Below are 25,635 nucleotides of genomic sequence, written 5' to 3' on the forward strand. Positions count from 1 at the left end.
CCTGTTTCATTCAGCAAATGCTTTACTTCTACAAGTTCTTCATAGCAGGTATCTGCAAACAGGCTGGCGAAGGGGAATGGGGCTGCTTTTGCACTAGAGTTGGTGGGGAGGGAGCCAGCTTCCAGCGGCGCGTATCCTCTACTGGCTGGTCCGAGAACCCTGCGGGGGCTGGAAGGTCCAGCCAGTTATTTGGGTTGGATACACTGGGTTAGCTCTCCCTCAGCCCGCCTTAGTGTCTACCGCATCCTATTTCTACCCGTCTGCTTCCTACCGCCCCTTATTTGCATGCCCCGCCCCTGCCCGCTAGCCCCGCCCCTCAACCCTGCAAACAAGTGCTAGCCCGAAGTCCAGCTATCCCCTCCCCCTCCCCTCCCCCATGCTTTCACCTGGGTTGCGCTGCTGCCTCTGGTTAGTCCTGGGCCAGGGGTGTCTAGAGGTGTAGGACTTGGGAAATCGGACTTCGGAGCTCGGAGCCAACTTAGGTATCTGAGAGTAGGGGCTGCAGGAACCTGGGGAAGCCAGTAAGAGAGAAAGGAGGGGCCAGTCCTAAGAATGGGGCCTGAGCGAGAGTCCCCACTCCCGCGGGTGCTCCCAGCCCCACCCAGGAGTTCACCTGCTTTGCGCAGTCCGTGCAGCAGGCTCGCCAGCTGGGCGTGAGAAAGGCCACTGATCCGTGCGGCCTGGCAATAGAAGTTGAGGCCACGGTGACTGTGCTCTGTGCAGCCTTGGCCCTGTGACCTGCCCCTGCAGCCTGGGGTCAGGGGCAGAGCCCGCTGCTTCTTGGAGTAATAGCTAGAAGGAGAAAAGTGGAGCAGCTGCCTCAGACACCACCTCCACCCCCGCCCCCCATTCCCCCGCATCCCCATCTCACAGGAACCAAAGCAGGGCAGGGTGTCACTTGTGTCTGGCCTGGGGTTCGTTGGTGCCCAGGACCCTGACCCAGAATTCAGGGCTCCCCTCTCTGGGGCAGGAACATCAGGGAACCCCTGCATGGGGCAGAGGCTGCTTCCCAAGATCCTGGGCCCTGAAACTGGATACATTTGTGCCCACCTCATCACCTCCCGCACTGACTTGTGGGGCACAAAGCCCTGTCTCATCAGCTTGAACAGCGTCTCTAAGAAGAGGGTCTGCAGGCCTTGGGTGTCCCAGACTTGGCTGTCTTTCACTTGGCCTGGTGTCCAAGAACACGGGGAGGGTAAGGAGAAACCTCCCTGGAGCCAGGCCCGTCCTGCCCCACCAGCCCCACCATTCACCCAAGTGCTGAGGGTGGCAGTGGCTATTGGTGAAGACACCCAGGAAGTCTTCGAAGCCTACAGTTCCATCACCTGGGAAGAGAGAGGAGGGGGTACTGTGGGTGCCTGCCCCTGCCGCGGGCCTGCCCTGTATAAGCATTAGGGACTGGCTGGAAGTTCCAGCCATTAGCGAAGCCAAGTGTCAACCCTGGCAGAAAAAGGAGAGGCCACAGTGACCTCAGAGGAATAGCCTTGGCTGGAGGGAAGTCCTAAATCTGAATGAGGATAACACTGCAGAAGTGTCTAGAGGATAGGCATGTTGGTCAGGGCAGGCTTCCTGGAAGAGGAGACTTTAAAATAGGACCAGGCTAGGGATTCTGTGGGCAAGGCTAGGGGTTCTTGAGGGCTAGAGGTGGGAGAGAAAGAGAGGGCAGAGAATGGGGTACCCACCGTCCAAGTCTGCCTGCTGCAGGGCCTCACGCATCTCCCATGGGCTCAGCTGAATACCTGCAGCACCCAGGGCAGCTCTCAGGCTCTGCATGCCCACAGTGCCGGTCCGACTGGAGCTGAACAGTTCAAAGATGTCCTGGAACGCTGCAGGCAGGAAGAGGGGCAGGCAGCAAGGTGAACCACACACCTGAGAACCCCGAGTTCTGTCCCCCCAGTTCAGAGTGGACTGAGGACTTGGGTCATTCCAACCCCCTGGGCATTATCACTTCTAAAACAAAGAACTGCCGTGGCTGCTGTGTTGACAGTGTAGTGCCCATTCAATTCTCTTGCCCAAAACTCATGTTTGGACATGTTTGTATGAAAATCATTCAAAGGGGACTTCCAGCCAAGATGGAGGTATAGGTGGAAATACTGTTTCCTAGCATGACTCCTAGCACAACCAAATTTAAGGACAACAAAGATTTATAAACAAAAACACAACCAGAACAAACAGAAAATTGAACTGTACTGAAGTCTCCGACAACAACGAACCATTCATCCAGACCGGTAAGAGGGGCAGAGTTGGTGGCCAGTGGAGAGGGGTCCAGGCAGGAGGCGGTAGTTAGCAGAACCGGGTGCAGGGAGGAAGCGAGCAAACCCAGTGAGATGCTCAAGGCAGTTGGCTGACCGTGGACACACATTCATGTGCAGATAAACCAGGTGAAAACGGGCAGTGAGAGAGACCTCGTAACCCAGGGCCCCAGCAACAGGAAATAAAGCCTAAAAGGACTGATTGGAAAAACTTTCAGGGGTTGAGGTGCTGGAAGAGGCTCCCAGTCTCACAGGAGAGTTCGTTGGAGAGACCCACAGGGTCCTAAAACATACACAAGCCCAACCACCTGGGAACCAGCACCAGAAGGGCCCGATTAGCTTGTGGGAAGCGGCAGAAGGGACTGAAATCCAAGAGAGAGAACGGGCGCCATTGCTCCCTCTCTGACCCCGCCCCCACATGCAGCGTCATAACCCAGCGACTGGGTGGCCCCGCCCTAGTGAACACCTAAGGCTCTGCCCCTCATACAAAACAGCTGTGAACAGACCAAAACATTATGGCTCAAACAGAACAGATCAAAGCCCCAGAGCCAATACTTCTAAGTGACCAAGAGATAGCCAACCTATCCGATGCACAGTTCAAGACACTGATGATCAGGATGCTCACAGAACTGGTTGATTTTGGTCACAAATTAGATGAAAAAATAAAGGCTACACTAAATGAAATGAAGGGAAATGCACTGGGAACCAATAATGATGGGAAGAATACTAGGACTCAAATCAGTGGAGTGGATCAGAAGGAAGAAAGAAACGACCAAACAGAAAAGGATGAAGAAACAAGAATTCAAAAAAATGAGGAGAGGCTTAGGAACCTCCAGAACATTCAACTTTAAACTTTCAACATCGAATTATAGGGGTGCCAGAAGAGGAAGAGGAAGAGCAACAAGTGGAAAACTTATTTGAACAAATAATGAAGGAGACCTTCCCCAATCTGGCAAAGGAAATAGACTTCCAGGAAGTCCAGGAAGCTCAGAGAGTCCCAAAGAAGTTCAACCCATGAAGAAACACACCAAGGCACATCATAATTACATTAGCCAAGATTAAAATGAAGGAGAGAATCCTAGAAGAAGCAAGAGATAAGGGGGGAGTCCCCTCCCCTACAGTCACCTACAAAGGAGTCCCCATCAGACTGTCAGCTGATTTCTCAAAAGAGACCTTACAGGCAAGAAGGGGCTGCAAAGAAGCATTCCAAGACATGAAATCCAAAGACCTACATCCAAGATTGCTCTATCCAGCAAAGCTCTCATTTAGAATGGAAGGGCAGATAAAGTGCTTCTCAGATAAGGTCAAGTTAAAGGAGTTCATCATCACCAAGCCCTTATTTTATGAAATGTCAAAGGGACTTATCTAAGAGGAAGGAGTCAAAAAATGTGAAAGCGCAGCAAACTCACAGTTATTAACAATCACACCTAAAACAAAAGCAAACTAAGCAGACCGCTAGATCAGGAGCGGAGCCACAGAAATGAAGATCACATGGAGGGTTAGCAACAGGTGAGTGGGAGGAGGAGAAGGGGGGAGAAGGTACAGAGAATAAGTAGCATAGACGGTGGGGAAAAAATAGGGGCAGGGCAAGAGTAGTGTGGGAAATTAGAAGCTAAAGAACTTATGACACATGGACATGAACTAAAAGGGGAGAATGCAGGGGGAGGGGTGTGCAGGGTGGAGGGGAATTAAAGGGGGGAAATGGGACAACTGTAATGGCATAATCAATAAAATATATTTAAAAAAAGAAAATCATTAAAAACTCATGTCCAAGGTCACACCACCAGCAGGGGCCATGCTGAACTCGGCTTCAGAGGTCTGAGCCTGACTGTGGTGCAAAAATACTTTGAGGCTGCAGGAGCTGTGATGGCACTGGCATGTAGCAGGCATAGAAAATTACTATTTAAAATTTTATTTATTTAGAGGGAAGGGAGGGAGAAAGAGAGGGAGAGAAACATGGATGTGTGAGGGATACATCGATTGGCTGCCTCTCACACTCCCCCAACTGGGAACCTGGTCCACAACCCGGCATGTGTCCTGACTGAGAATCAAACTGGCGACCTTTCATTTCACAGGTTGGTGCTCAGTCCACTGAGCCATGCCAGCCAGGGGACAGAAAATTATTGATGAATAAAATGATTCTGCTTTGCGGGACCTCTACCAATATCAGGGCATGATCTCTGGGGGGCGCTGGGGTCCCCAAATGTCAAAGGGCTTCTTCTATCCCAGCTTCGACAGCCCCATGCTCAAGGGGTGTTGGGGACTTAGGTTCCTTTTTTTTCATCATTTCTCCCAATATTCCTTTTCCCTTCCTTCTTCCATCCCATTCATCCATCCATTCATCTGTCCACCGACCATCCAAACACCTTCCTGTTCACCAGTCCGTCCCTCCCTTTGTCCTTCACACCCCACCCCCCACACCAGTGAACCCTGGGGTTGTAGAGACAAGCAAATTAGACCGGCACGGAGGGAAGGTTACAACATAATCGCCGTTTTTCTCGGTGACCCCAGCCTCTGGGCAGGCAACCCCTCATAGGTCTACTCTGAGCACCCCAGATTTTTCTCCCTGCTCCCGGTCCACGGGGCCCTCACCTGACAGCTGCTGGGGTGTCAGTGGTGGCAGGTTCTTGTCTGCAAAGCTGCCTCAGAGAAAGAGGTTGGAAAGGTCTTCGCACCTGCTGTGGGGAGGTGCCAGGGCCAGGCAGGCCTTTCCCCAAACCCATCATCCCACACCCGGCCTCCAGTCCCTGTCCTCACCTCTGAGACCCAGCACGTGAGCCTGACCCTACCGGATGGGTCGGGGCCAGGTCTTTGAACTCCTTGGCCTTCCACATGGCCTGCTCGGTCCCCACGGCCATGGCAGCTGCTGGCTCTCTCTGGGTGGGCGGGGCCGTGGGCTGCTGCAGCCTCCTGTTCTGTGTCCTGCCGGCCTGCCCCTCTCCTGGGTCTCGCGTGAGCAGTTTTTGAGGCGTCTGCGGAGGCCTTGGAGGTGGGGAGAAGACACTCCCCACTAGATTGCTAAGATTCCAGGGGACCCAGGACCAAGTTTCCTCCCAGGACGCCCCACACCAGCCATGTGCACCCACAGTCTTCTATCCAGGGGGTTCAGGGGACAGTAGCTCGTAGTACTAGTGGGCCCTCCCCTAGCTCTAGTCACCTGTACATTCTCTGTGCCCACAGGGGTCTCTTGGTCTTCTGCCCTCTGCTACCTGAAAGGCAGAGCCACAGGCTCGAAGGCTGGTCCAGCGCCCCAGGCCGGGAGCGCCCAGGATGGCTTTGCGGTGGATTTTAACATCTTTTTAGCAGGGGCACCGTCTCTCCCTGCCCTCTCTGCTGGGCAACCTGCTGCTTTACTCTTTTGGGTTTCTGACTCTTAAGGCATCTGAATTTGCACCGCCATTCTGGAAGCTGAGGCAGAGGCCCGGAGGAGAAAGCAGCCGGCCCCAGGGTCCTGAAGTCAGGGCGTGGGAGGGTGGGGCCAGCCCCAGGTGGGCTGCCGCCTGTCTTTCCACAGCTGCCCTGGGAGGAAAGGCTTCCTTTCTCCCAGCTGTGCAAATCCACAAGCCACAGGAAAAGAGTAGTCCACAAAGATCGGTGTCAACGGCTGGATGGCACCTCTGGCCCAGCCCGTCCTGGACACCCGCCCTGCATGTCCTCCATTTCCCTCCTTCCAGCCTCCTGCCCCTTCTCCTGTGGCCCCCAGCCCATTCTTAACGGATCACCCCTTCCTCACTCCCCTCTCCCAGACCTTGGGTACGGCCCTCCCCAGCCCCCTCTCAAGGCAGACCAGGCTTGTGAGGTCCCTCAAGGCTGGGCTTCCACTTGACAGGGCGCCTGGGTTCCGTGTGGCCCTCGAGGCCACCGCACTGCCACTCCCTCTCCCTCCCTGACTTCTGTCCTCATACCCATGGCCAGCCCTGCACTCAGAATTCCCGTCCCTCCTTTGCTGCCATCTCCCTCCTCCCCCAGAACCCTCTCCTCATTGTCCATGTCCCCTAGATCTGGGAGGCTTGTGCACTTTGTGTGCGTGTTTAGTACGTGTCTGTGTTGGCATGTGTTTGTGTGCATGGCATGTACGGAGCATGCTCCACGTGTGGGTGTGTGATGTGAGTGCCCGTCTATACGACATTCTGGTTAGCCGATGGCGTGTGTGCATGCACACGTGTGTCTGGGTTGCCAGCACTATTACACGTGGCTCTCCCCTGCATTTCGACGAGACTCCAACGCAGGGCTGTGGAGCCCTGGAGGGCCATTCCTCTGGCTTCATTCCTTCCCTGCCTCCAGCCCCCGGACCCTGTCCCTTCCCCTGCCAAGCCTTCCCCGTGGGGAGAAGGAGAAAGAACTCCCTTCAGACTCGCCTTCTAGCCTGCCCTGCTCCGCCCCCCAATCCCTGCTCCGCCCGCTCCATCCGGACTCTCCCCAGATGATGGGAAGCCCTGTTTTATAATCTAAGAAAGTGCAGCCTCAGAGAGGGCACTGAGTCCTCCCCGAGACCGGACTTGACTGGTAATGGGCCCATTTCTGGTGTGAACCTCTAGGCAGGTGCTCAAGAAGTGGAACAAACGTGGCTGGTAGAGCCCTCCGGGGCAGGTGGGGCCAGTGGGGCTGGGGTAGCTAAAAAATGGGATGGGGGCATCCTTAAAAAATTGCAACCAGGACTCCGCGGCCAGGTGAGCTCACTGGCCCAGGAGTGTCTGCATGGAACATCTCAATCGGGGGCCAGCACTGGAGGCTTTATTGGTCTTGTCTAGTTATTTCACTGGGGAAGAGGGGGACGACAGCTTAAAATGGATTTTCAGCAATAATGGACTCCCTTTCTTGGTTCCTGGCTCCGAGCTGCAATGCAAAAGAGAGAGTGTCACTTGGGCCCCCGGGGGAAGGGTCAGAGGAGAAGGGTGAGCCCCGAGGCCACTCTTGGGAGGGCGGGAGGGCAGAAGGACCTATTCCTGTTGCACACTGATGGGCAGCTGACCCTTGCAGTGTCCACTCACCACCGGGAAGCAAGGGGTACTGGAGGGCCCTCTTCCCTCTTCTGCCCCTCGATGGAAATGTCCTGGGCCCGTGGCTGGAGCCACGAGGTTCTCAGCTGGGCAGACACTAGCGCGAGCATTTCCAGAGAAGGGGAGGCCATCCTCCGGGTGAGAAGCCTCCTAGTGGCCTAATGGCTTAGCATGGCCCTCCCCATTTTGAACCCAGATCCCTGCCCGAGCCCCGGAGCGCTCACTCTCCATGGTCCCCAGGTCGCCTCTGGCCCTGGCCTTGGCAGAGCACCTCAGTCCACTGGAACCTAGTTTCCATCAACCTTTATGAGGTCACTGAGGTTGAGAATCAGAGCCCGCCCCACCCCCCACCCAGCCCCAACCCCTTACTGCTCCCCACCCACAGGTCCTGCACAGCCTCCTCTCGCGGGAGCTGCATGCCGGCCCCACTTACTCTCTCCCTTCTGTCGGTGGAGTGGACATGACTGGGGCCTGGATGAACTTCACTTTCCCTTCAATGATAGCCTTCTGGGGCCCCAGCTTGCTCAAGTCAAAGTGAAGGGGAAATTGCTGCTTGTTTTTCTGCTTGCAAACTTTCTCTGGCTCCCTGGCTTCCAGCAGTTTCTCCGGTGGCTGCTGTAGCAACTCAGAGGGCTTTTCCTGCTCTGGCTCCTCCTTGGCACCAGAGGTGAAACTCTCCACCGAGGGCGGTGGCGCCGGAGAGGGCTCCGCGGCGTTTCCCTGGTCAGCTTTCATCATGTACTCCAAATTCGGCAGGTCCACCTTGCTGGAGGAGGCTAGGGCCAGGGAAGTTGCCAAGTTGACCACGTCCTGCAGGCTGATAGCTGGTGCGAGACTGGAGGAGGAGGGGGTGCTGGGCGGCTGCCCGGAGCCAGTGTCCCACAGCTCCGGCTGGGTGCTGGGGTTCTGGAGCGGCTCCTCGGAGCACAGGGCATCCTCGGGGACCGACTCCTGGTGCGGGTGGCTGACGGTCTCCTCTGTGCTCTTCTCATCCAGCTGCCTGCTGATCTCACTCTGCACACTCTGTTCTGAGGCCTGGACGAGCTTGTCTGCCCAGAATAGGTGCTTGGAGGTCTGCACGTGGATGGAGTGGTGGGCGGGGGCCACTGGTTCCTCCTCCATGGGACTCGGGTGGCAGACGTCCTCCCTCCCGCTCTGCGGGTGGATGCTGTCCTTCGGCAGCTCCTCCATGCAGGGCTGGACAGGCTCCACTTGGTACTGCGCTTGCTCTGGGTCTTCACTGCAGGCCTCCAAGTTGGAGGCCGGCGGGGCCTCAGGCTCGAGCATGGGCGCCGGGCACCACTCCAGCGGCGGCACAGACTCCTCCTCCAGCTCGGTGTCTGGGTCCGGGTCTGCCTTACGTGGGGGCTCCGGCTCTAGTGATTTGTCCTCCCACTGAAAAGTTTCAGCTGATGCTGAGGAGGCCCCTGCCCCTCAGGTGCTCCCTGACACGAGCTCCCTGCTCTGCTCCCCCCTACCCTGCCCCCACCCCCCACGCTCACTTCCTTCCCCACATTTGTCTCTTGGTAGAGACCTGCCTGGGGCAGGAAGGCCATGCGTGCACGTGTGTGCACGCGCCTGTGTATGTGTGTGTGAGAGCGAGCGAGCGAGCGGGAGAGAGCGAGCATGACAACATTGGCCTTGTACTAGGGTCCCAGAACTGCCAAGAGTAGGGGCTGGTCAGAATATAAGGAAGACGGGCTTGGCCTCAAAGAGCTCTGCCCCTTGCCTACCATCTCCCCAGTATGTCTCCCCGAAAGAGGTGGCCCTGCCCACCATTACCTCTGACTCATTGCCCCTTCGTTCCAGCTGGTGCTGGTGTTGGTTTATGTCAATCCTAAGAAAGAAGGAGACAGAGCAGGTAACAGGGCCCCATGGGGTTGGGGGGCTGGCTTCAGGGGGAAGGGGGCCTCTGGGGCCCACAAGGTCCCCTGCCTCATACAGGGGCTGGCAAGATGCCCCCCTCTCAGTTTATCTACTGTCCCCACTCCCATCAAGAGTTCTGGAGTTGTATTCTCAAACTGCAATGAGTTTACAAGGGCATGGAGAGCTTGCCAGGTCACTCCCCTCTCCGTGAGGAGGGGTGCAGCTGGTTGGAGGTGAGGGCCAGGAATCCTCACTTCCGTCCGGAGGGCTGTCCAGTGACTGGTTGCAGCTGACTCGGAGAACCGGTGCCCAGAAAGTGGCTCCTCACACAAGGAAAAGCCCAGAGCTCCGCCCTCCCACCAGGCCTGCTCAGCAGACAGGAAAAGGGGGGCTCTGTGTGTGTAGGGATGTACGTATGGAGGGGACGTGTGTGTCAGTTTTTGCTGGCAGAGTGCTGGTATCTCGGTCCTTGTCTTCAGTGCTCACCCATGTAACGCCCCTCCTTCCTTTGAAGCCTGCCCACCCCCAACTTGGATGGCTCTGTCCTTAGAGCAAGGTGGGTCTAAGGGGTCAGGCCCCATCCATGTCCCTGGGTGTGTCCCCCTTCTCCTTAGTCTTCCTCCAAGGTTGGTAACTGCAGGCAGAAGCTGGAGTGGGTGGCACCCCTTGTCTCCACCATGGCCTTTTGGTCTGGACACTACCCTTGGGGAGATTTTGAAAACAGGCAACACGGAGGGAGATCCTGGGTTGGGGGTACATGAAAACTTGGCAGTGGTGGAGGGGGGGGTAAGGGTTGGTGGTCCTGAAAAGTAGGGGAGAGGTCTGTCGATGGGGGACTGGTTCTCACTGTGTGTCTACAATCTCCACCGACTCCTTGGTACAGCAGGGAAATCCATTGGCACCTGGCAGAGAGAAGGAGGTGAGGGCAGGGGAGCGACAGGTGGGGATCGAGCCCTGAGGGGTTCTGGAGCCTGGGCTGGTGGTGATGCTTCAGCCACCCCGTCCCTCCCTCCCTGTCCCTCCCCTTAAACCACATGCCATTCTGTCTCCCATCTGAACCCTCGTTTCCTCGCTGTCCCCAGCCAGTGTCACCAGTCCCGTCCGTCAGGACAGGGATGAATGGGTGAATGCTAATGGTGCTCACTCCCATTTATTGAGTACTACTAACTCAGACACTGTGTTGAGTGTCTGAGTTATCTCACTGATTAAACACAAAAAAGAGCTTCGCTTGCCTGAGATCCTTCAGCTGATCATTCAGGAAGTCAGCACTTGAATGCAGATTGGATTCAGGAAGCGGAGCTGCCCTGCCCTGCATGCTGTCCTGCCCCAGAGCCTGGAACTGCGTGGGGTGCCCTGTCATGCCCTCGTGACCCTTGCTCACCTCCCTACATTCCTGCTCCTGCCCCCTTCTCCACTTTCTCTGGCCAGGCTTCAGGTCTGCCACTCACCCTGGCCCCTCCTACCCTGAAGTCCATCCTCTTCCACTGGCTTCTCACCCCCTCACCCTGGGGTCAGCCAGGGTTCTCGCCCCCAGGTGTTTGTTCTGAGGTGATCTGTGAGCCTGTATAATCCCTCCACAGTGGAGCCTGACTCCCTAGGGGGCCTCCCCACCCCAGGTCTGTCCCTGGAGTCTTGCATCTTTCTCGTTCTGGTGGTGGGAGGCACCAGGCTGTCCCATTCTCTGCTTTCCAGGGGAGTGGGTAGAGGTCAATAGTGAGGTCATCACGGCAATGAGCGAGCTGGGTCCCCAAGAGCCTGGAGTGTGGCAGGAAGTGACAGCCTTGGCTCGGGCTGAGAAGAATCGCTCCCGGGATTATATCAGGAGGATCGGAATGTACTGTGGCCTCTTTCCTGGAGATGAAGAAGCTGAGGGGGCCCTTGCGTGGCTGGTCCTGGGGCCGGGATCGGGTGCGTCCATGTTCGGCCTGAGCCTTGGGATCCTACATCAGCTGGTTGCCGCGCCAGGAGTCTGTGCGCCCCCACGGATGGGCAGCGACCTCCTCGATTACCGAGACGACCACGCTCCTCCCTTGGCTTTCTCCCCACCTGACTTCATTTCCAACTCTCCCAAGTGCTGCTCCTCCCCAGGCTTCCGACTGGTGGTAGTCTTCCTTGCTTGTTTACAGAGTTTCCCTGGCAATGGAATCAACATCTGCAGCCTTAACCCTCCCATAAACAGCCACCGGGTGTGGACAGGAGAACTAATTATGGCGTGGGCCTCCTAGCAGCATCGGGGGCTGGAAACAAAAGCCTGAGATTGATCAAACTTGGGGCTTGTGTGACATTCTGCAGTACGCAAAATGGCTTCAATTTCTGATTGCTGGTTGCTGGTCGACAGAAACGTAATGATCTTGTATCTTACAACCATCCTAAAATCCTGTTCTAGTTTTATTTATTTTTTATAGACTCCAGAAGGTTTTCTACATGAACAGTAATGTGTGGGACTCAAGACAGTCTTCCTTCTTCCTTTCCAATCTGATGTCCCTTCATTTCCTTTTCTTGCCTTATTGAACAGTCTCCAGCACAAGGTTGAATGGAGCAGAGAGTGGGCATCTCGCTTTGTTCCTGAGCTCCCAGGGCACCATCAAGCACGACGTTAACAATAGTTTTTCTTACAGGTGACTTTTATTGGGTTGATGTTTCCTTCTTAGTTTACTTAGTTTTTAATTAGGAAGGGGTGCTGGATTCTGTTTGATTTTTCTGCATTACTCAGATGATCATGTGGTTTTAATTTTGCTAACACTGCGTGTCGTCTATGTTAACAAATGAGTACTTTTACATGTTATTCTGTTAATCTTTTTGCAGTAAAATGCATTTATATTTAAAAAATATTAAATCAATCTTACGTTCCTGGAATAAACCTTACTAGGTCTTCTTATACACCGTTGAATTTGATTTGCTAACTTCTTTTTAGAATTTTCATATATATGTTCATGAGGTGTTCTAGTGTGTAATTTTCTTTTCTTTGTCAGGATTTGTGATATTAGAGTAATGAGGGTCTCATAAAATGAGGAGTATTCCCTCTTTAATTTTCTGTGTTTGTGTAAAATTGGTGTTTTTCCCCTTTGGGAGAAATCATGAGTGAAGCTTTGAACCTGTGCCTGGAGTGTCCCTGGAGAAGATTACAGATTTAACTTTCAAAAATAGATACAGGGCCATTCAGCCTACCCATTTTTTTGTTGTGGTAAATATACGTAATATAAAATTGCCCATTTAAACTATTTTTTTGTTTTATCCTCACCTGAAGACATTTTTTCATTGCTTTCAGAGAGAGAGAGAGGAAGAAGAGGGGGTTGAGAGAGAGGGGGCGGGGGGAGGAAGAGCACCCTGGTCAGAGCCCCCGCTGAGCGGGTCTCCTCTTTCTGGAATTCCCTTGTTTCCTGATGTGAAGGTGCCCAGGATTCCCCTCTTCCTGGAGCCCTTCCGGACTCCACCTCATGGCCCTGGACTAGGGGCTCCTCTCCCAGGGACCGCCCCCACCCCGGCCCCTGCAGACCTCCATCTGAGTGCATGGCCTCTTACTGACCCTCAGTTACAGGTGTGTTCCTCGCTTTGCACCTATGACCCCCTGCACAGAGTCTGGCACAAGGTGATGCTCCACAGAAGTCTGTGTGAAGAAATGAATGCCTCCCTCTCACCTCACCAAACCCTGTGGTCAAGTTCACCCTGTGTGTCCAGACTGTAGCCTGGCCAATGTGGTTCTGCATGTCTGGCCCACTTTCCTTTGCAATTTCTCACCTCTTTACAACCCCCTCTTCCTGATTCGCCCTTCATCCTGTCACCCAAATTAAAACCTGGGTCCCCTGTGACCCCACCTCACTTCCGATCTCCCTCCTCTGGTGCTGACCTTGTGCACAAGCCCTTCTGCACCCCCACAGGCTCTCCGCACCTTCCCCCTCCAAAGTCAACACAGACCCAGGCCTCACTATCTGCTGGCACTTGGTGTTGAGTGCTTTGCACACATCTGGTCCTTATGGTGATTTTCCGTGTCCTTGGGTGTCTCGAGGGACCTCCTGAACTGGGCTTCCTTTTTTTTTTTGTTCTTCAGGCCTGGCCTGCTGGACAGCTGTGGCCTGATTGCGGCTGCCAAGACCAGAGCCTTGCCCTTCCTTTTCACTGTCCTCTCTTTCTTCACCCACGTTCCTGACACTTACATTTATCGAAGCAGTTTGTCTTTGGGTGACGTCAGCTGCTCTTCCATTGCCAGTGGCTTTAACACTCCACCAAACAACTGTTTCTTGTTTATTGCCCTGGGACACTTTTGTGCAGAGTCTTTATCCAAAATTAAAATAAGTAACACCTTTCCTCTTCCTGGTGTTGTTTACCTTTCATTGTAGTAACTTTTCCAACTTTTCCAACTTGGAAAATGTCTGGGCCCAGTCACTGCTGGTCAGGGGACAGTGCAAGACAGTGCTTTTACTTGGGGCTAACACACCTCTCATTTCTTCAGGCAGAGCAGCTGGGAGGTCTTAAGAACGTGAGTGCTCTGCTCAGTTGGGGCTCAAGCCCAACTATTCCTTGGCCTCTCAGCGCCCTTGGCCTTGGCGTCGTGGGTACCCGGGAAGGGCCAGGCGCTGCAGCAGCGCCTCTTCCTGGTTCTCCTTCGGCCCAGGCGCTGGAGGTGGGCCTGGAGGCAGGCGCGTTTGCTGACCTACATTTTAACTTTGAGTCAACTCCTCTGAGCCAGGGCCTAGCCAGCACGGGAATAAGCCCTGAATGAGGTGCAGTAAATGTTGTATACATTTGTCATCCCAAAAATTTGGGAAAGGGGATCAGCTGCCCTCTGGTTGGTGGTTTTTCACACATTTTTACAAATGCTGGCCTATGTATGTCTTCCGGGGAGAGAAGGTCCTAGTTTCTGTAGGGATCTGAGCCCCAGTATTAGAAATCAGCGAGACCCAGGGCCCTGAGGGGCAAGCATCTTTGTTACTTGGTACAGAGAAGAGTGCAAAGCACAGAGGAGGTGCTCAGTAAATGTATGTCGAAGTGGATTGCTTTTTGCTTTCTGCAAAATTTCCAAGTGTCAGCCAGGAAAGACCGGACGTGATTTTAGCGGTTAAGTTTGGATAATTCATGAGTCGTTTCCTGGGCAAGAACCCTCTGTATCTGCAGCCTTAATCCCAAGGTGTGCATCCGTGCCCGTGCACACTCACGCTCGTGCACTGCGGAGGGCCGAGGCTAGGTGTGGGAGTTAGGGCAGCCGCCCGGCAGGGATGGCATCTGCTTCGCAGGTGCCTGGGGCTTGAGAAGCAGGGGCAGAGGATGGAGGCCAAATCCCTGCCCCCTCCGCGCCCCGCCCCCTCACTTTCATTTTTCCCCTTTGGTCCCCGCCCCTCGGTCCGTCCGCGCCCCTCCCCACCGCGCGCCCGCCCGCTCCCACCTGTCACCCCCATGCTGACCGAGGCGCCTCTGTCCCGGAGGTGTGGAGAGGGGTGGTGGCTGGTGCCCCTCTGCCTCCAGTTGCGCCCTTTGGTTGGGGACAGTGAGGGGCGGTGGAGACGCGGGGGCGCCTGTGTCTGTGATGTCGCCGGCTCTGTGACGTCTCTACTGCAAGTCCCGCCGGCTGGGAACAGAGCTCCGGATTTCCGGCGCTTGGGTAGCAGCAGCCTCTGGGGGGCAACCTCCGGGGACGGCGCCCCAGGAGCCCCTCTCTGGAGACCTCTGGCGGCTCTGGCTCCTCTGCAGCGGGCGCAGGGCGGTGGGGACCGCGGCGGGGCTAAGCCTTGGCTCTTCCGGGTGGTCCTTACACCTGCCCTGGGCACTGGCACAAGGCTGCTGCCCTTCCCGTGTACCCAGGACCCCTCAGAGAACCCACTGAACCTCCAGCCTTTACCCCAAGGTGTGCCTGCAGGTCCCCCCCACACACACACTTGTGTATGGCTTCCGGGGGGTATGCAGCCAGATGACACAGGTACCTGCTCCTCAGGCCTGTGTCTGGTGACCAAGGTACCCACTCTGAGAAGCCATTTCTGACCGAATGCAGGCATTCAGGAGGTGGCTGGAAGGGCTGGGAGTCCAGGCCCACTCTCGGGTTAGTCCCCTGGAAGCCTGGTCTCAGGGACCGGGCGGTGGGTGGGGCAGCGGGCCCCACTGTCCAGGCCTGGTCCGTGCCCAGGCCTTCTCTCCGTTGTGTTCTCCCTGGCAGTGTTGGGCAGGGACGTCCCTGCTGCCGCCAGGTGGGGCATCTCGCCCAACTAGTCTGAGTGGGTAGCTCAGAGGTGGGACTGGACGCACCCACTGGGAGTGATGGGAAAAGCAGCCCCAATCGAGGGTTGAAAACTGCCAGTGCCCCAACCAAGGGGCAGATCTGACAAGGTCCCACTGTGAAGGCCAAGGGAAGCAGCTGTTGGGATGGGGTCTCAGCCAGCAGGCAGACGAGTGGAGACGGCCGCGGCCCAGATTCATTGTTACCGGAACTTTATTGCTTACAGAGGTCTCTGCAGCCCAACCCAGCAGTGGCAAGGAAGGCTGCAGTTCTTCCCTTGCTGGGGGCTGGGGCCTCTCCCTGGGGAGCGGTGTGGCTCCTCAGAGACAGTTGGACAGAAGGCACATTGGCAAGTCATGGGGACAAGCTCTTCCCAAGGAGGAATCTCGCAGGCCCCTCAACCCCCAAGGATTCACAGTGGATTAATGCTACATGAGTCTCAATCACTTTCCCCCTCCCCCAAATAAAAGACTGGACTGGGGCAATGGAGAGGACTGGAGTGTGGGGGCTTCCTCTTAAAGAGATTTGGATCTTTGAAAGGGTCACATGTGTGGAGACAGGTCAAGACCTGAATCCCTACACCTTGTCTAGTCTGCCTGTGCTCACGCGGAACCACAGACCTGCCCTTCGGGAGGGCAGCCAAGAAAGTGCTTTGAGGTCATCAGAGTGCAAAGTGCAGCTGGCAGTGCCCCGTGACCAGGGGCAGGGCGGGCTCAGTGCCCAATGCCTGAATTGTGGCTTAGGAAGCTGGTATGCAAGACATGGAAGACTGTGGCTCGGGCAGAGCAGCGCCCACACCTGCTGCGCTCTCTCCCGTGCGTCTGTCCTGTCCGCAGACACCTGGGGGGGGGGGGGGAGTGTCTCAGGCCACTCGCTCCTCACTTTCACAGATGAGGGGACTGAGCGCAGCAAGTCAGGGGCATGTCCTTGGGGACTGAGAACTGTATCACTTAAACACCTGCTTGGCCCCTTGCTGTTGCTGAGTCCAGCGCAGGGCCTGTGTCGCAACGCCATGGAAAGCGTGGCGTTCGCTCCCAGGGAGATGTCCCAGGGTCAGGCGTTCCCACCCCCTCACTCTGTCGGACAGTCCTGGGTCTAAAAGGGGTGGACGGCCAGGCGAGGCCGGGAAGGGGGGTCAGAGGGCCCCACTTGCCCAAGGGTAGGCACACCTGCTGCCTGGCCCTGTTCCGACCCGACACGCTCCCATCTGCCTGGGGGCCTAGGGGCTGGCTCGCCTGGCCCTTCCCGACCCAAGCCGGAACCTGCTGCCCCCTGACTGCTAGTAAGTGGTCACCGACACAAAGGGGCCAGGCCAGGCTCTTTGGACCAGGGCGGAGAAGACCCTCTCTGTTCCCTGTGGGAAGAGGCCTCCTGCCTTCCTCCTCCTCTTCCTGCTCACATGGGCACAGGGTGTTCTCCTGGCGGGTCAGACAGGACACGGGCGGGGAATCCCGGGAGGTGTTTTGCTGGTGTCCGCTTTGGCCTGGGTCCCACCTCTGAGTCCCCGGGTCCCTGGAAGCAGCCCGAGCCTGCGTCTCGGCGGCAGCACGGGGCACCGAGGGCGGCCGCTGCTGACTGAGTGGAGCGGGTGGCGCAGCACCGGGTTAGGGTCTGTTTTCCAGCTGGCCGTGCTTGACCCTCCAGCTCCAGGCGAAGCTGCCATCTGGGGCCAGGGTGCACTGCAGGTCGATGCCTGAATCTGGCACCTCCATGTCATAGCGCACAGGCTGCCCGTCCTTGGTCACCAAGCTGAAGGCTGCAGCTGGGATCTGGGGCAGAGCAAAGCAGTGGGCCTGAGACAGTGGCCTGGAGCCCACTGGAAGTACAAAGCTGCTGGCCGTGCCCAGCGCCCAGCACTGGGAGATGCCTCCCTCCAGCCAAGCAGGCAGCCCTGAGGGAATTCTCTGCCTTTCACCTGGTCCAAGTCGGGGTCCTGAATACCCCTCAGTTACCACTGCCAGTTTTGCACTGGGACTTTGAGTCCCAGGGGGACATCCAAGGCCAACTAGTGTCTATGGGGCCATTTCTACTTCAGAAACCTTTCTCTAGGAGGGCTGGGCCAGGTGCCCTGGCTTCTGGGATTCTGCCCCCAACTATGTACCTGCCCCTTACCTGGCTGCTGATGCCGGTTGCGATGTCTCCCACCTTGACCCGGTGGAACTCCCGGATGTGCAGGTGCTCCCCATTGAGAGACTGTATTTGGACTTTGACACCTAGAAGGCGAGCAAAGTGATGGTCGGGAAAGTGGCCGCTGGCTCTCCAGGGAGGGAAGCAGAGGGCAGCAGGCTGGCGGTGCCAAGGCTGCACAGACGCTGCTCCGTCTGCAGCCGGCCTGACGTAACACGCCCGCGAGCTCTTCCCGGCCACTTCCTGTCAACACCAGCATGTGGCCTGCACAGAGCAGAGTGCTAAGGTTAGCTTCTATGGGGAAGTAGCACCCCAGGGTGCACATACAGCAGAAAGGAACTGGAGACAAAGATTCTTAAATTAGACTGTAGGCAACTTAGAGTGTGATGTTCCCTGAGCTGGGGCAGCCGAGGGCCTGCTGGCGCGGCCGGAGGCCATGAGTCATGCTGGCCCTGGGGAGGGCCAAGGAACTGTGAGCTGATGAAACCCTTGTTCTCTCAAAATCACAACAGAACTTACACAACCAAGCTTGAAAACTAACTTCTACGTATGTTCTCTCTCCACTTCTGACTTCAAATCCCAGAGAAGGATCCCAGCAAACTTGTGGCTGACTTCCTGATTTAAATGCTTGTCCCTTCGGAAGACGCTCATTGCTCAGCTTCTTGACTGTCGGCCAAGACTTGACTCCTGACCTTGGACACCATCGGCAGCCCTTGGGGGGCCACAGTCCCTCTGCCCCACCAGGAAAGGGCCATCAGGCCCTTTGCTCTAAATGACTCAATGGCCAGATTCTTCAAGTTCTGGCTGCCAGACGCCTCTCCCTCCCTTCCCCATGTGCTGGGGGAAGGGAGATGAAAACTCCTAGGGCTCCCCAGTCCCAGGCGGACCAGGTGTGGGGGGCGCGGAGCACGTGGGGGTTGGACCGTACCATTGAAGTAGCTTGGGGTGTCGGTGGGCCGGCCCCGGGCCAGCACCACATCCCAGCTGGAGCTGCGAGCCTCGGCCTGGCTGCTCCAGGAGTGCACACCGGAGCTCAGGGTGTCCCTCGAGCTCTGAGAGGCCTTCGACGGGTTCTGGAAGGACAAGGTGGCCAGACTCAGGCCCTGTGCTCTGGCCTTGATCTGCTCTCGGGCAAAGGGGCCCTGGGTCCTCCCCTGCGGTGAGGGACTGCTCTTGTCCTAAGCTGGTGCAGGGCTCTGCTGGGTACATTTGGGGCTAAGCAGGGAGCTGAGGTTAGGAGGTGCCCCCGGAACCGGAAGAGGGTGAGCAGTGTTTCCATGGGGACCGAGACCCAAGTGTCCTTCCCCACCATCTCCGGGAGCCACGCCATTCCTTCATTCCTAGGTGTGCTGGAGATGGACTGTCTCACTGTGAGAAACCCGAACTCCCTGCCCCAGTGAGGACCCCTCCTCGGGGGAGGGGGTGACCCCATCCCCTCCCTGTCTTTGCCCACGACTTGCACACAGCCCTCTCACCAGCTGGACATGCAGCCACCCGCTCTGTGCCTCGGCACCTGGTCCACGGCTGACTCACCTTTTCACTGTCATCGGATAGGGAGAGGCTGTCGATGCTGAGGCATGAGAGAATCTGCTCCTGTTCCTCCAGAGAGAATGGCTGGGACAGGCTATTCAGAAACAATTCTGCAGAAAAAAGCAGAAGATGCCGTGAAAAACTGGGAGGATCCAGCCGTGTTGCAGGGCTCTTCCTGCACAGGCCCCGGGGAAGGGGCCAGAAGAGAATGCACGCTGGCTGGAAGGAGGAGGAAGCCCAGGCCGTGGCGGGGCCCAGAGACTCGGGGACCCAGAGGCTGCAGCGCCCGAACCTATTTCCAGCTGCTGCAGTTCCTGCTCCGGGAAGGTGGCCCTCCGTTCCGGTGAGCTGGGGTTTCTGGCGGGGGCTGGCTCCAGGGAGGACAGAGGCAAGGGTTCCCACGTCCCAGACTCCTCCTTGCCCCAGTTCAGGCTTGGACACTTGTTCCGCTCTGGGGGGTCTGGAGGTAGAGGAGGTTGGAGCTTGGGGGCCCCGCCTTTTGTGTCCTCGGCTGGCTGGGGCTCCCAGGGCCCTGGGGGCAGCTCCCTTGGCTGGGCTGGAAGGGCCTGGTGAGAGTGGGCTGGGCTAGGTGGCGGATGGGCGTGGTGTGACGGCAGACGTCTGGGCTCTTTGTAGTCTCCCCTCCAGGGGCTCTTCAGACCCCCCACTGGAAAACAGAGTGCAGTGTGGTGAGGTGGGTGGGCCGCACAGGCTCTGTCCCGCATCCCTCCCCCAACACCTGGTGCTGCCAACACCTCGGGTTCCCCCACTCAAATGGCTGGAGAGTGACAGCTGGCTTTGCTGAACATTCTCTGATCCCTGATGGGCCGGAGCCCCTTTTGGTGTGGCCCCCCCCTTCTCTTGGGCACGCTGCTGAGGCACAGCAGGATGCGCTTTCATCGGTTCGCCTCGGTCTTGCCGATGGGCCTGAAGCTGGGTCACTGCCATGTTCTACACGGGGAAACCGAGGCTCGGGCAGGTCGACACCTTGACCCAGATCACTGTGCTACCCCATAGGCTTGCTGGCCCCTCCAGCCAGCAGGGGGTTCTCACCGTGCTGCAGCGCCAGGCTGACTGTCCGCCACAACTCTACCGCGGACGCGCGGTGGACGGGCTCTTTCCTCAGCCCCTCCTCCAGGGCCCGGGCAGTGAGAGGGGCGCAGGAAGGCGGGATCTCCCTCACGGGCGGAGGCTCGCTGGCAATCTGGGGGTCAAAAGGCAACATGTGAGGCCCGCTTCCCCTTACTTCCCAGCACCCAGCTTTCTCTTCTTGCTTCTCCCTGCTATCCCCACCCTGCTGCACTGCGGTTGGTCACAAGAACTGGAGGGGCCTGGGACTTTTCCAAGAAGAGGGAGAAAGGGGGCAAGATAGGGCAGGCCTGGGCCAGGCAGCAGAAGGCCCAGGACCTCCAGGCCCAGCCTGGGAGGGGCAGGCAGAGGTGGCCCAGGTGTGGACCGGCCAGGAACTCGAGCAGATCCCTCACCTGGGATCTGCCCTTGGAGCCTCAGATTTGGGTGACATGTATTTTCGTCAGGACCCCACATCTGTGGTGAGGCCTCCTCCTGCCCCCTGCTCCCATCTGCTGCCACTGAAGAACCGCTAAAATGCAAGGCCACCTCCGGCCTGCCGCGGTTCCCTCCAGGTGTCTCAGGTGCCATCACTGACCTTGAGGCAGAGCGGCCCTCGGAAGTACTGGGTCCAGGGGTGGCAGCCGTTGAGCATATGCAGCATCATGCAGCAGCTGCTCCACACGTCCACCTTGGCGTCGCAGGGCTTGCCCGTCACCACCTCCGGGGCCAAGTGCGTCTCCGTGCCGGGGATGTAGTCCCCTGTGGGGGCAAGGGAGGTAGGAAAGTCCCCAGTGGCTTCTGAGAGGCGAGAGCTTGGACAGCGACCACCCTAGTCCACTCCTGAGACGCCTTGAATGTGTCTCTGTTCAAGTGCTTTAAATAGAGACAGAGCCGCCACATCCAACCTGCTGGGGATGAGCTGAGTCAGGGGCTCTGCTGGGGCTGGTACAAAGGATACATCCTCCGCATGTGGACTCTGCCCTTGGGGCCAAACCCTTAAAGTGCTTTTTGAAAATGAGGAGGGGCCTGGACATTGAACATGAAGTTGCAGAAGACTAATTAACGGGATCACGTTCCTGAAATTTTAGTCACTGGGAAAAAAAAAAAAAAAAAGAAAGAAAACTATGTATGTAAAAGACTAGAATATTGATACCAGATGGAAGCAGTATTGCTTTCTGGTGACCTATAGTTTTTATTTTTGCTTGGCTCTACTTTCCGCAAGCATATTAGAAAAGAAGTTATTTTTGTAATAAGAATAAAAAAGTTACTTTAAGGTGGGGGGCAGGAATCCACGCCCAACTCGCACCTTCACAATGACCGCCACAGCCCCCCCTTCCCAACAAACAACCACTTCTAAAGGGTGGCCTCTCCTTTCGCCAAAATGAAATTGTTTTATGCCTAATGCTACACATGAGAAAAGCAAGGCAGAACACTGGGTTCTAATGGCCTTAACTATGGACGGAAAACAAAAGACCTGGAAGGAACTACCTGAAATATTCACGATTATCTCTCTGGGCAAGAAGAATGGTGAGAATTCTTTTTTTCCTTCCCTTCTATACCACTTAACTCAGTAGTTGCCAAATATCTGACGATGGATGTGGATTATTTTGATATTTAGAAAAATCTAAGTTAAAAACATATTTCTGCAGCTACAGAGCCCAGGCCTTTGTGCTCCCAGAAACGAAGCTCTCGCGGCTGAGGGAGGCTGAGGTCACAGGCTGGGAGTGCAGCTCCCCCAAAAAGGCTGGACAAGAGGGATGGGGCCATGGCAGCCCCTGGGAGAGGACCGGGGACCCAGGGCAAGGCACGCAGCCTCTCCATTCTTCCGTGTGAGGGGAGCATCAGAAATGAGCAGTCGACAGGCATGACTGCATTTAAGCCTCATGACAAAAGCCTTACAGGGTGGCCCCGGTGGCCGTGGGCTGAAGTAAACTGATAGACGGAGCGCGTGCACACCTCTGCTTGCTGCTACGGGAGGTACAGGAGAAGACACAGGGCTAATGCTCACTAAGGATACTGGCTGTGGTCGTCATGGGGAGGGGGCTTACCTGTGAGCAAGGAACTCCCCAGGCCATCGGGTCGAAGGCACACGGCGTGGCCAAAGTCGCAGAGGGCTGCTCGGCTCCCATCGTTGGACAGGAGCACGTTGTCGGCTGCCAGGCGGCCCCAGGGAAGAGGAGGAACAGGTGAGTCACGGCAGGCCCCGGCCCACCCTGGACTTCCAGTGAGGCAGTTTTCTGGCTGACCCCTACAAGGCAGCTGCTGCTTCTGATTAATTCCATTAATCATGGAAGAAGCGGGGAGGGTATCAGCTCAGGCTCCAGGCCGGCAGCAGGCAGGAGCAGAGTTTACTCCCGGGGGAGGCTGCCCCCCACCCCCAGGTAGTAGCTCGACCTGCAGTTCCCTGTGGGCACCACCCCTGTGGGCAAGTGCAGTGCCAGGCTGAGGGCTAAGAGAACGCTTCCTGCTGGCACACCCTCTCTGGAGGGGCCGGCGAGGCCCGTAGATCGGGCAGGAAATCACGCAGGATGGGAGCGGAGGTAACCCGCTGGGGAACAAGGCCTCACCTTTGACGTCGCCGTGCAGAATCCTGCGAGTGTGGAGGTACTCCAGCCCCTCCAGGGCCTGGCCCAGGTAGTAGAGGGCTCGGTCCTCCGGCAGACAGCCCTGCTGCTTTATGAGCTGGCCCAATGAGCCACCTAGGAGACCAACGGCCAGGCTTTACGTGGGGCTCTTCCAGGCCTCCAAGCCAAGGGCAAGGGCCCTGGAAGGGCAAGTGGTGGAGAAGCAGGCCTTTCCTGCCAATGTCACAGGGTCAAGAGGTTAAAAATGGACCTACTGGGGACCAAGGTCAACCTGGGCAAGACTCGGGGAAACCCTTGGCTCTGAATTTTGAGGGAGAAGGTGGGGGACCTAGCTCCTCACCTTCCAGCAGTTCCATGAAGATGTTGACCCAAGGCCCTTCCTTCACCGCTCCATACAAAGGGACGATTCTGGGCGAAGCCAGTCCTGCACATGACGTCAGCTCCTCAGCCCGAAACACATCAACACGCACCTGGAGGGGCCCAGAGGTGGCTGTGAGTCAGGGCGAGGGGCCAGGGCTGGCTCCCCGCACAGATACTGCTGGCATTCCAGCAACGGTTCTGAGGCCAGGACCCTCAGGGGACCCTCCGAGGCCAAACCGTGCACACTGGGAACAGGGGCAACTCCCAGGGCTTGATTCAAGTTCTGCAAGGCTGACATCTACAAAACCACAAAAGCCTGCAATCCTTATCTAGGCTCCTGGCACGCTGCCCAGCCTCAAATCTGCCAAGCACAGAATTTTCTTTCCCCAACACGAATGTCTGGGCATTTCTAGGACACAGGACATCTCGTTCACCAACATCCACAGCTGGGTCTCTGACTTGTCTAGCGCCAGGGTCCATGCTGCCAAGATCCTGGCTCTGCCAATGCCTCAGAACCCTCAACACTCTTCTCTGATTGTCTCTTTCCTTTGAGGACTAAAATGTCCATGCAGACGGTGTGGTGCTGTTTATTCTGTTCGCAGCGGTTTCCCCAGCATCTGGGCCTGAGAATACCCACTCCTTTTTGCAGTGGCCAGTACGGAACGGCAGGAAGAAACAGACCCTGGATACCGACATCCTGGGCAGACACCCTGGCGTAGCCACTTCTGAAAGTAGATGAATTCTCCTAAGCTATGCATTTCCATAAGTGAAAGGCAGGCACAGGGGCATCTGCTCCTGGGCAGAGGGAAGATTTGACGGGGTGATAACCAGCACTGGGCCTGGCAACCATCGGGTGTTCAGGAAACACTGGCTTCCCACCTCCTCCCTCCAACCCAGGTAAGAGCAGCTTATCAAATGCTTAGACTTCCTAAATTGACTTGTTCTTCCTGGCTGCCTGTGGGGGTGGGGTGGGGGAGGTGGGGCAGAGGTGTCTCAGGTTCGCCTTAAGAGGTACCACCAGGGGGCGCCAGTGGTAGCAAAACCAGCCTGGAAGAAATTAGTCAGGACCTGGCAGTTTTCTTTGGAGACTTGCTGACTTGGCAAGCAGGACCTCTGCGATGTGGGGTTTGGGGACTTTTGCCTATCAGTGGAAAATGTCTCTCTTCTGGTTACGTAAAGAATATCTGGTTTTGTTAATCAATTCGCGTGAACTTTGACTCTTTGTCAGTGTTTCCAGCTCTGAACCTGAGTTGGAACTAAGTTACCAACGGGACTTGTATTAACAAAATGTCTGTAATCTTAACTGCTCCCAAACTGTTAGCCGGAGCGCCTCGGGGCACCACGGAGAACTCAGACGGGTGCGCCAGGGCATTTTTACTTTTGGGGGAAACAGCAGTGGTGCACATCCGCGGGGCACCGTGCAGACGGCTAGCTGGAGACAGTTCCCTTTCAACGCTAGACGCGCCTCGTTCTTTTTGAGGATGTATCTTGATGAAGCGCGGGTTTTGGAGGTGGTTGTGATAAACACTCAGACAGATCACGTGGCGTGGGAGATGGAGGTGATGATGGTGTCCAATCTGATTTCAAAGCTCGAGAAGCTGTGCGGTCCCAGTGAGGAGGACGTCCCATTAGTAATTATGGTGGTTTGAGAACAGAAAAGGGAATTTGCTTTCCATTCATGTGCACTGTTATTCAAATGGCTACTAAGTTGTTAAGATAAAGACACTATTTGACCTAATTACTCAATAAATGGAACGGTTAGGTACTTGTTTTGGCCTGGGGCACCATGAAAAAATTACGAGCTGGGAACCAAGAAAGTTTGGAACCTCTGCTTTAACTTTCCAGAGATCCATGAGTCCTCTAGAGCCATCGGCAATGTTTTAAAACCGTTCCCACTGACCCAACCAAGGGGGGTTGAGGGAGACTCTTTAAAACATAAGCTGCTTTGGAAATCTGTGCTGGCTCAAGGGAGAGAAGCTGAAAGGGTGCTCCGAGGGAGTTCGGAGGGGTGGGGGGCACGGGGTGGGGGGCGGGGAACACAGGGCTGCACAGCCCGGGCAAGCTGCCCGCCCCCTCTGGCCCACTCCCCTCTCTGGTCTTCAGTGTCCTCCTCTGGAAAGTGAGGGCTGGCCCGTGATAGGGTGTTAAGGAGAACTAACGTGGGATGCACACGCAGCACCTGCCCGATCGCTGGTTATCTACATCTCACAAATGCCGGTGAGGTGATACTGTGTCCATAGAGCAGGCGCTTGGGAGCCGCTGGCTGCACTCGGCCAAGGCCACACTGGCCCAGGTCTGCGGCAGAGATAAAAAAGGAGACCCCAGGCCCCCGTGCCACAGCTGGATGTTCTCAACTGACCTTAACCCTCTTCCAGCCACAGGAGCCTCTGAAAATCTGATAAATGACATGAGCCCTCCCCCATCAAAACTATGTATGCATCCACACATTCCACACGTGCCACACACAGACACACACGTGTGCACGCACACACATCAGAATGAAGTTCTGGGGGTTCGTGGGTCCTGTGAACCCATCCACTGATGGGGCTGAGCACCTTCACGTTGCTTGTTAAAAAGCATGAGTGCAATGCACACACACCTAGAAGGAAGTCTGCCCACAACATACTTTCATATGAGAA

General features: G+C 56.4%; 3 protein-coding genes across 5 annotated transcripts in view; all 3 read right to left on the minus strand.

Annotated features, from left to right (window-relative positions):
* Window positions 1–28: 28 nt before the first annotated feature.
* LOC119061584 (EF-hand calcium-binding domain-containing protein 3) lies at window positions 29–5,110 on the minus strand. Its single transcript, XM_053661296.1, has 8 exons — window positions 5,010–5,110; window positions 4,845–4,891; window positions 1,683–1,826; window positions 1,254–1,325; window positions 1,051–1,171; window positions 614–792; window positions 387–509; window positions 29–168 (listed from the first exon to the last, which is right to left on the minus strand). The coding sequence occupies exons 1-8, from the start codon at window positions 5,108–5,110 to the stop codon at window positions 29–31; spliced, it is 927 nt and encodes a 308-aa protein (XP_053517271.1).
* Window positions 5,111–6,871: 1,761 nt separating this feature from the next.
* Window positions 6,872–10,478, minus strand: SPATA32 (spermatogenesis associated 32). Its single transcript, XM_053661297.1, has 4 exons — window positions 10,351–10,478; window positions 8,986–9,089; window positions 7,686–8,667; window positions 6,872–7,088 (listed from the first exon to the last, which is right to left on the minus strand). The coding sequence occupies exons 1-4, from the start codon at window positions 10,476–10,478 to the stop codon at window positions 7,004–7,006; spliced, it is 1,299 nt and encodes a 432-aa protein (XP_053517272.1). The 3' UTR covers window positions 6,872–7,003.
* Window positions 10,479–15,518: 5,040 nt separating this feature from the next.
* MAP3K14 (mitogen-activated protein kinase kinase kinase 14) overlaps window positions 15,519–25,635 on the minus strand; it is a 38,219-nt gene continuing 28,102 nt past the window's right edge. For all 3 annotated transcript variants that reach the window (XM_037162130.2, XM_037162131.2, XM_037162132.2), the window contains 10 exons: window positions 22,977–23,106; window positions 22,619–22,750; window positions 22,100–22,204; window positions 20,647–20,810; window positions 20,034–20,184; window positions 19,273–19,647; window positions 18,984–19,090; window positions 18,379–18,523; window positions 17,436–17,536; window positions 15,519–17,092 (listed from right to left, as the gene is read on the minus strand). In XM_037162130.2, the coding sequence (XP_037018025.2) occupies window positions 16,928–17,092; window positions 17,436–17,536; window positions 18,379–18,523; window positions 18,984–19,090; window positions 19,273–19,647; window positions 20,034–20,184; window positions 20,647–20,810; window positions 22,100–22,204; window positions 22,619–22,750; window positions 22,977–23,106 (1,575 nt within the window). In that variant the 3' untranslated portion in view covers window positions 15,519–16,927. The remainder of the gene's footprint in view (window positions 17,093–17,435; window positions 17,537–18,378; window positions 18,524–18,983; window positions 19,091–19,272; window positions 19,648–20,033; window positions 20,185–20,646; window positions 20,811–22,099; window positions 22,205–22,618; window positions 22,751–22,976; window positions 23,107–25,635) is intronic.

The sequence above is a fragment of the Artibeus jamaicensis genome, unplaced genomic scaffold (genome assembly GCF_021234435.1).
Source record: "Artibeus jamaicensis isolate MK-2021 breed Jamaican fruit bat unplaced genomic scaffold, CSHL_Jam_final contig_2259, whole genome shotgun sequence".
Taxonomy (NCBI): Eukaryota; Metazoa; Chordata; class Mammalia; order Chiroptera; family Phyllostomidae; genus Artibeus; species Artibeus jamaicensis.

What these genes read in the sequence shown, in the direction of transcription:
- LOC119061584 (XM_053661296.1), bottom strand. Translation starts at nt 5,110, where the DNA reads ATGGCCGTGGGGACCGAGCAGGCCATGTGGAAGGCCAAGGAGTTCAAA. An exon ending in TCACGTGCTGGGTCTCAGAG is followed by an intron (nt 4,892 to 5,009) that starts GTGAGGACAGGG and finishes TCTCTGAGGCAG; the next exon opens with CTTTGCAGACAAGAACCTGC. An exon ending in CTGCCACCCTCAGCACTTGG is followed by an intron (nt 1,172 to 1,253) that starts GTGAATGGTGGG and finishes CTTGGACACCAG; the next exon opens with GCCAAGTGAAAGACAGCCAA.
- SPATA32 (XM_053661297.1), bottom strand. Translation starts at nt 10,478, where the DNA reads ATGACAGGGCACCCCACGCAGTTCCAGGCTCTGGGGCAGGACAGCATG. An exon ending in GATCAGCTGAAGGATCTCAG is followed by an intron (nt 9,090 to 10,350) that starts GCAAGCGAAGCT and finishes CTTCTTTCTTAG; the next exon opens with GATTGACATAAACCAACACC. An exon ending in CCACCGACAGAAGGGAGAGA is followed by an intron (nt 7,089 to 7,685) that starts GTAAGTGGGGCC and finishes TTTGCATTGCAG; the next exon opens with CTCGGAGCCAGGAACCAAGA.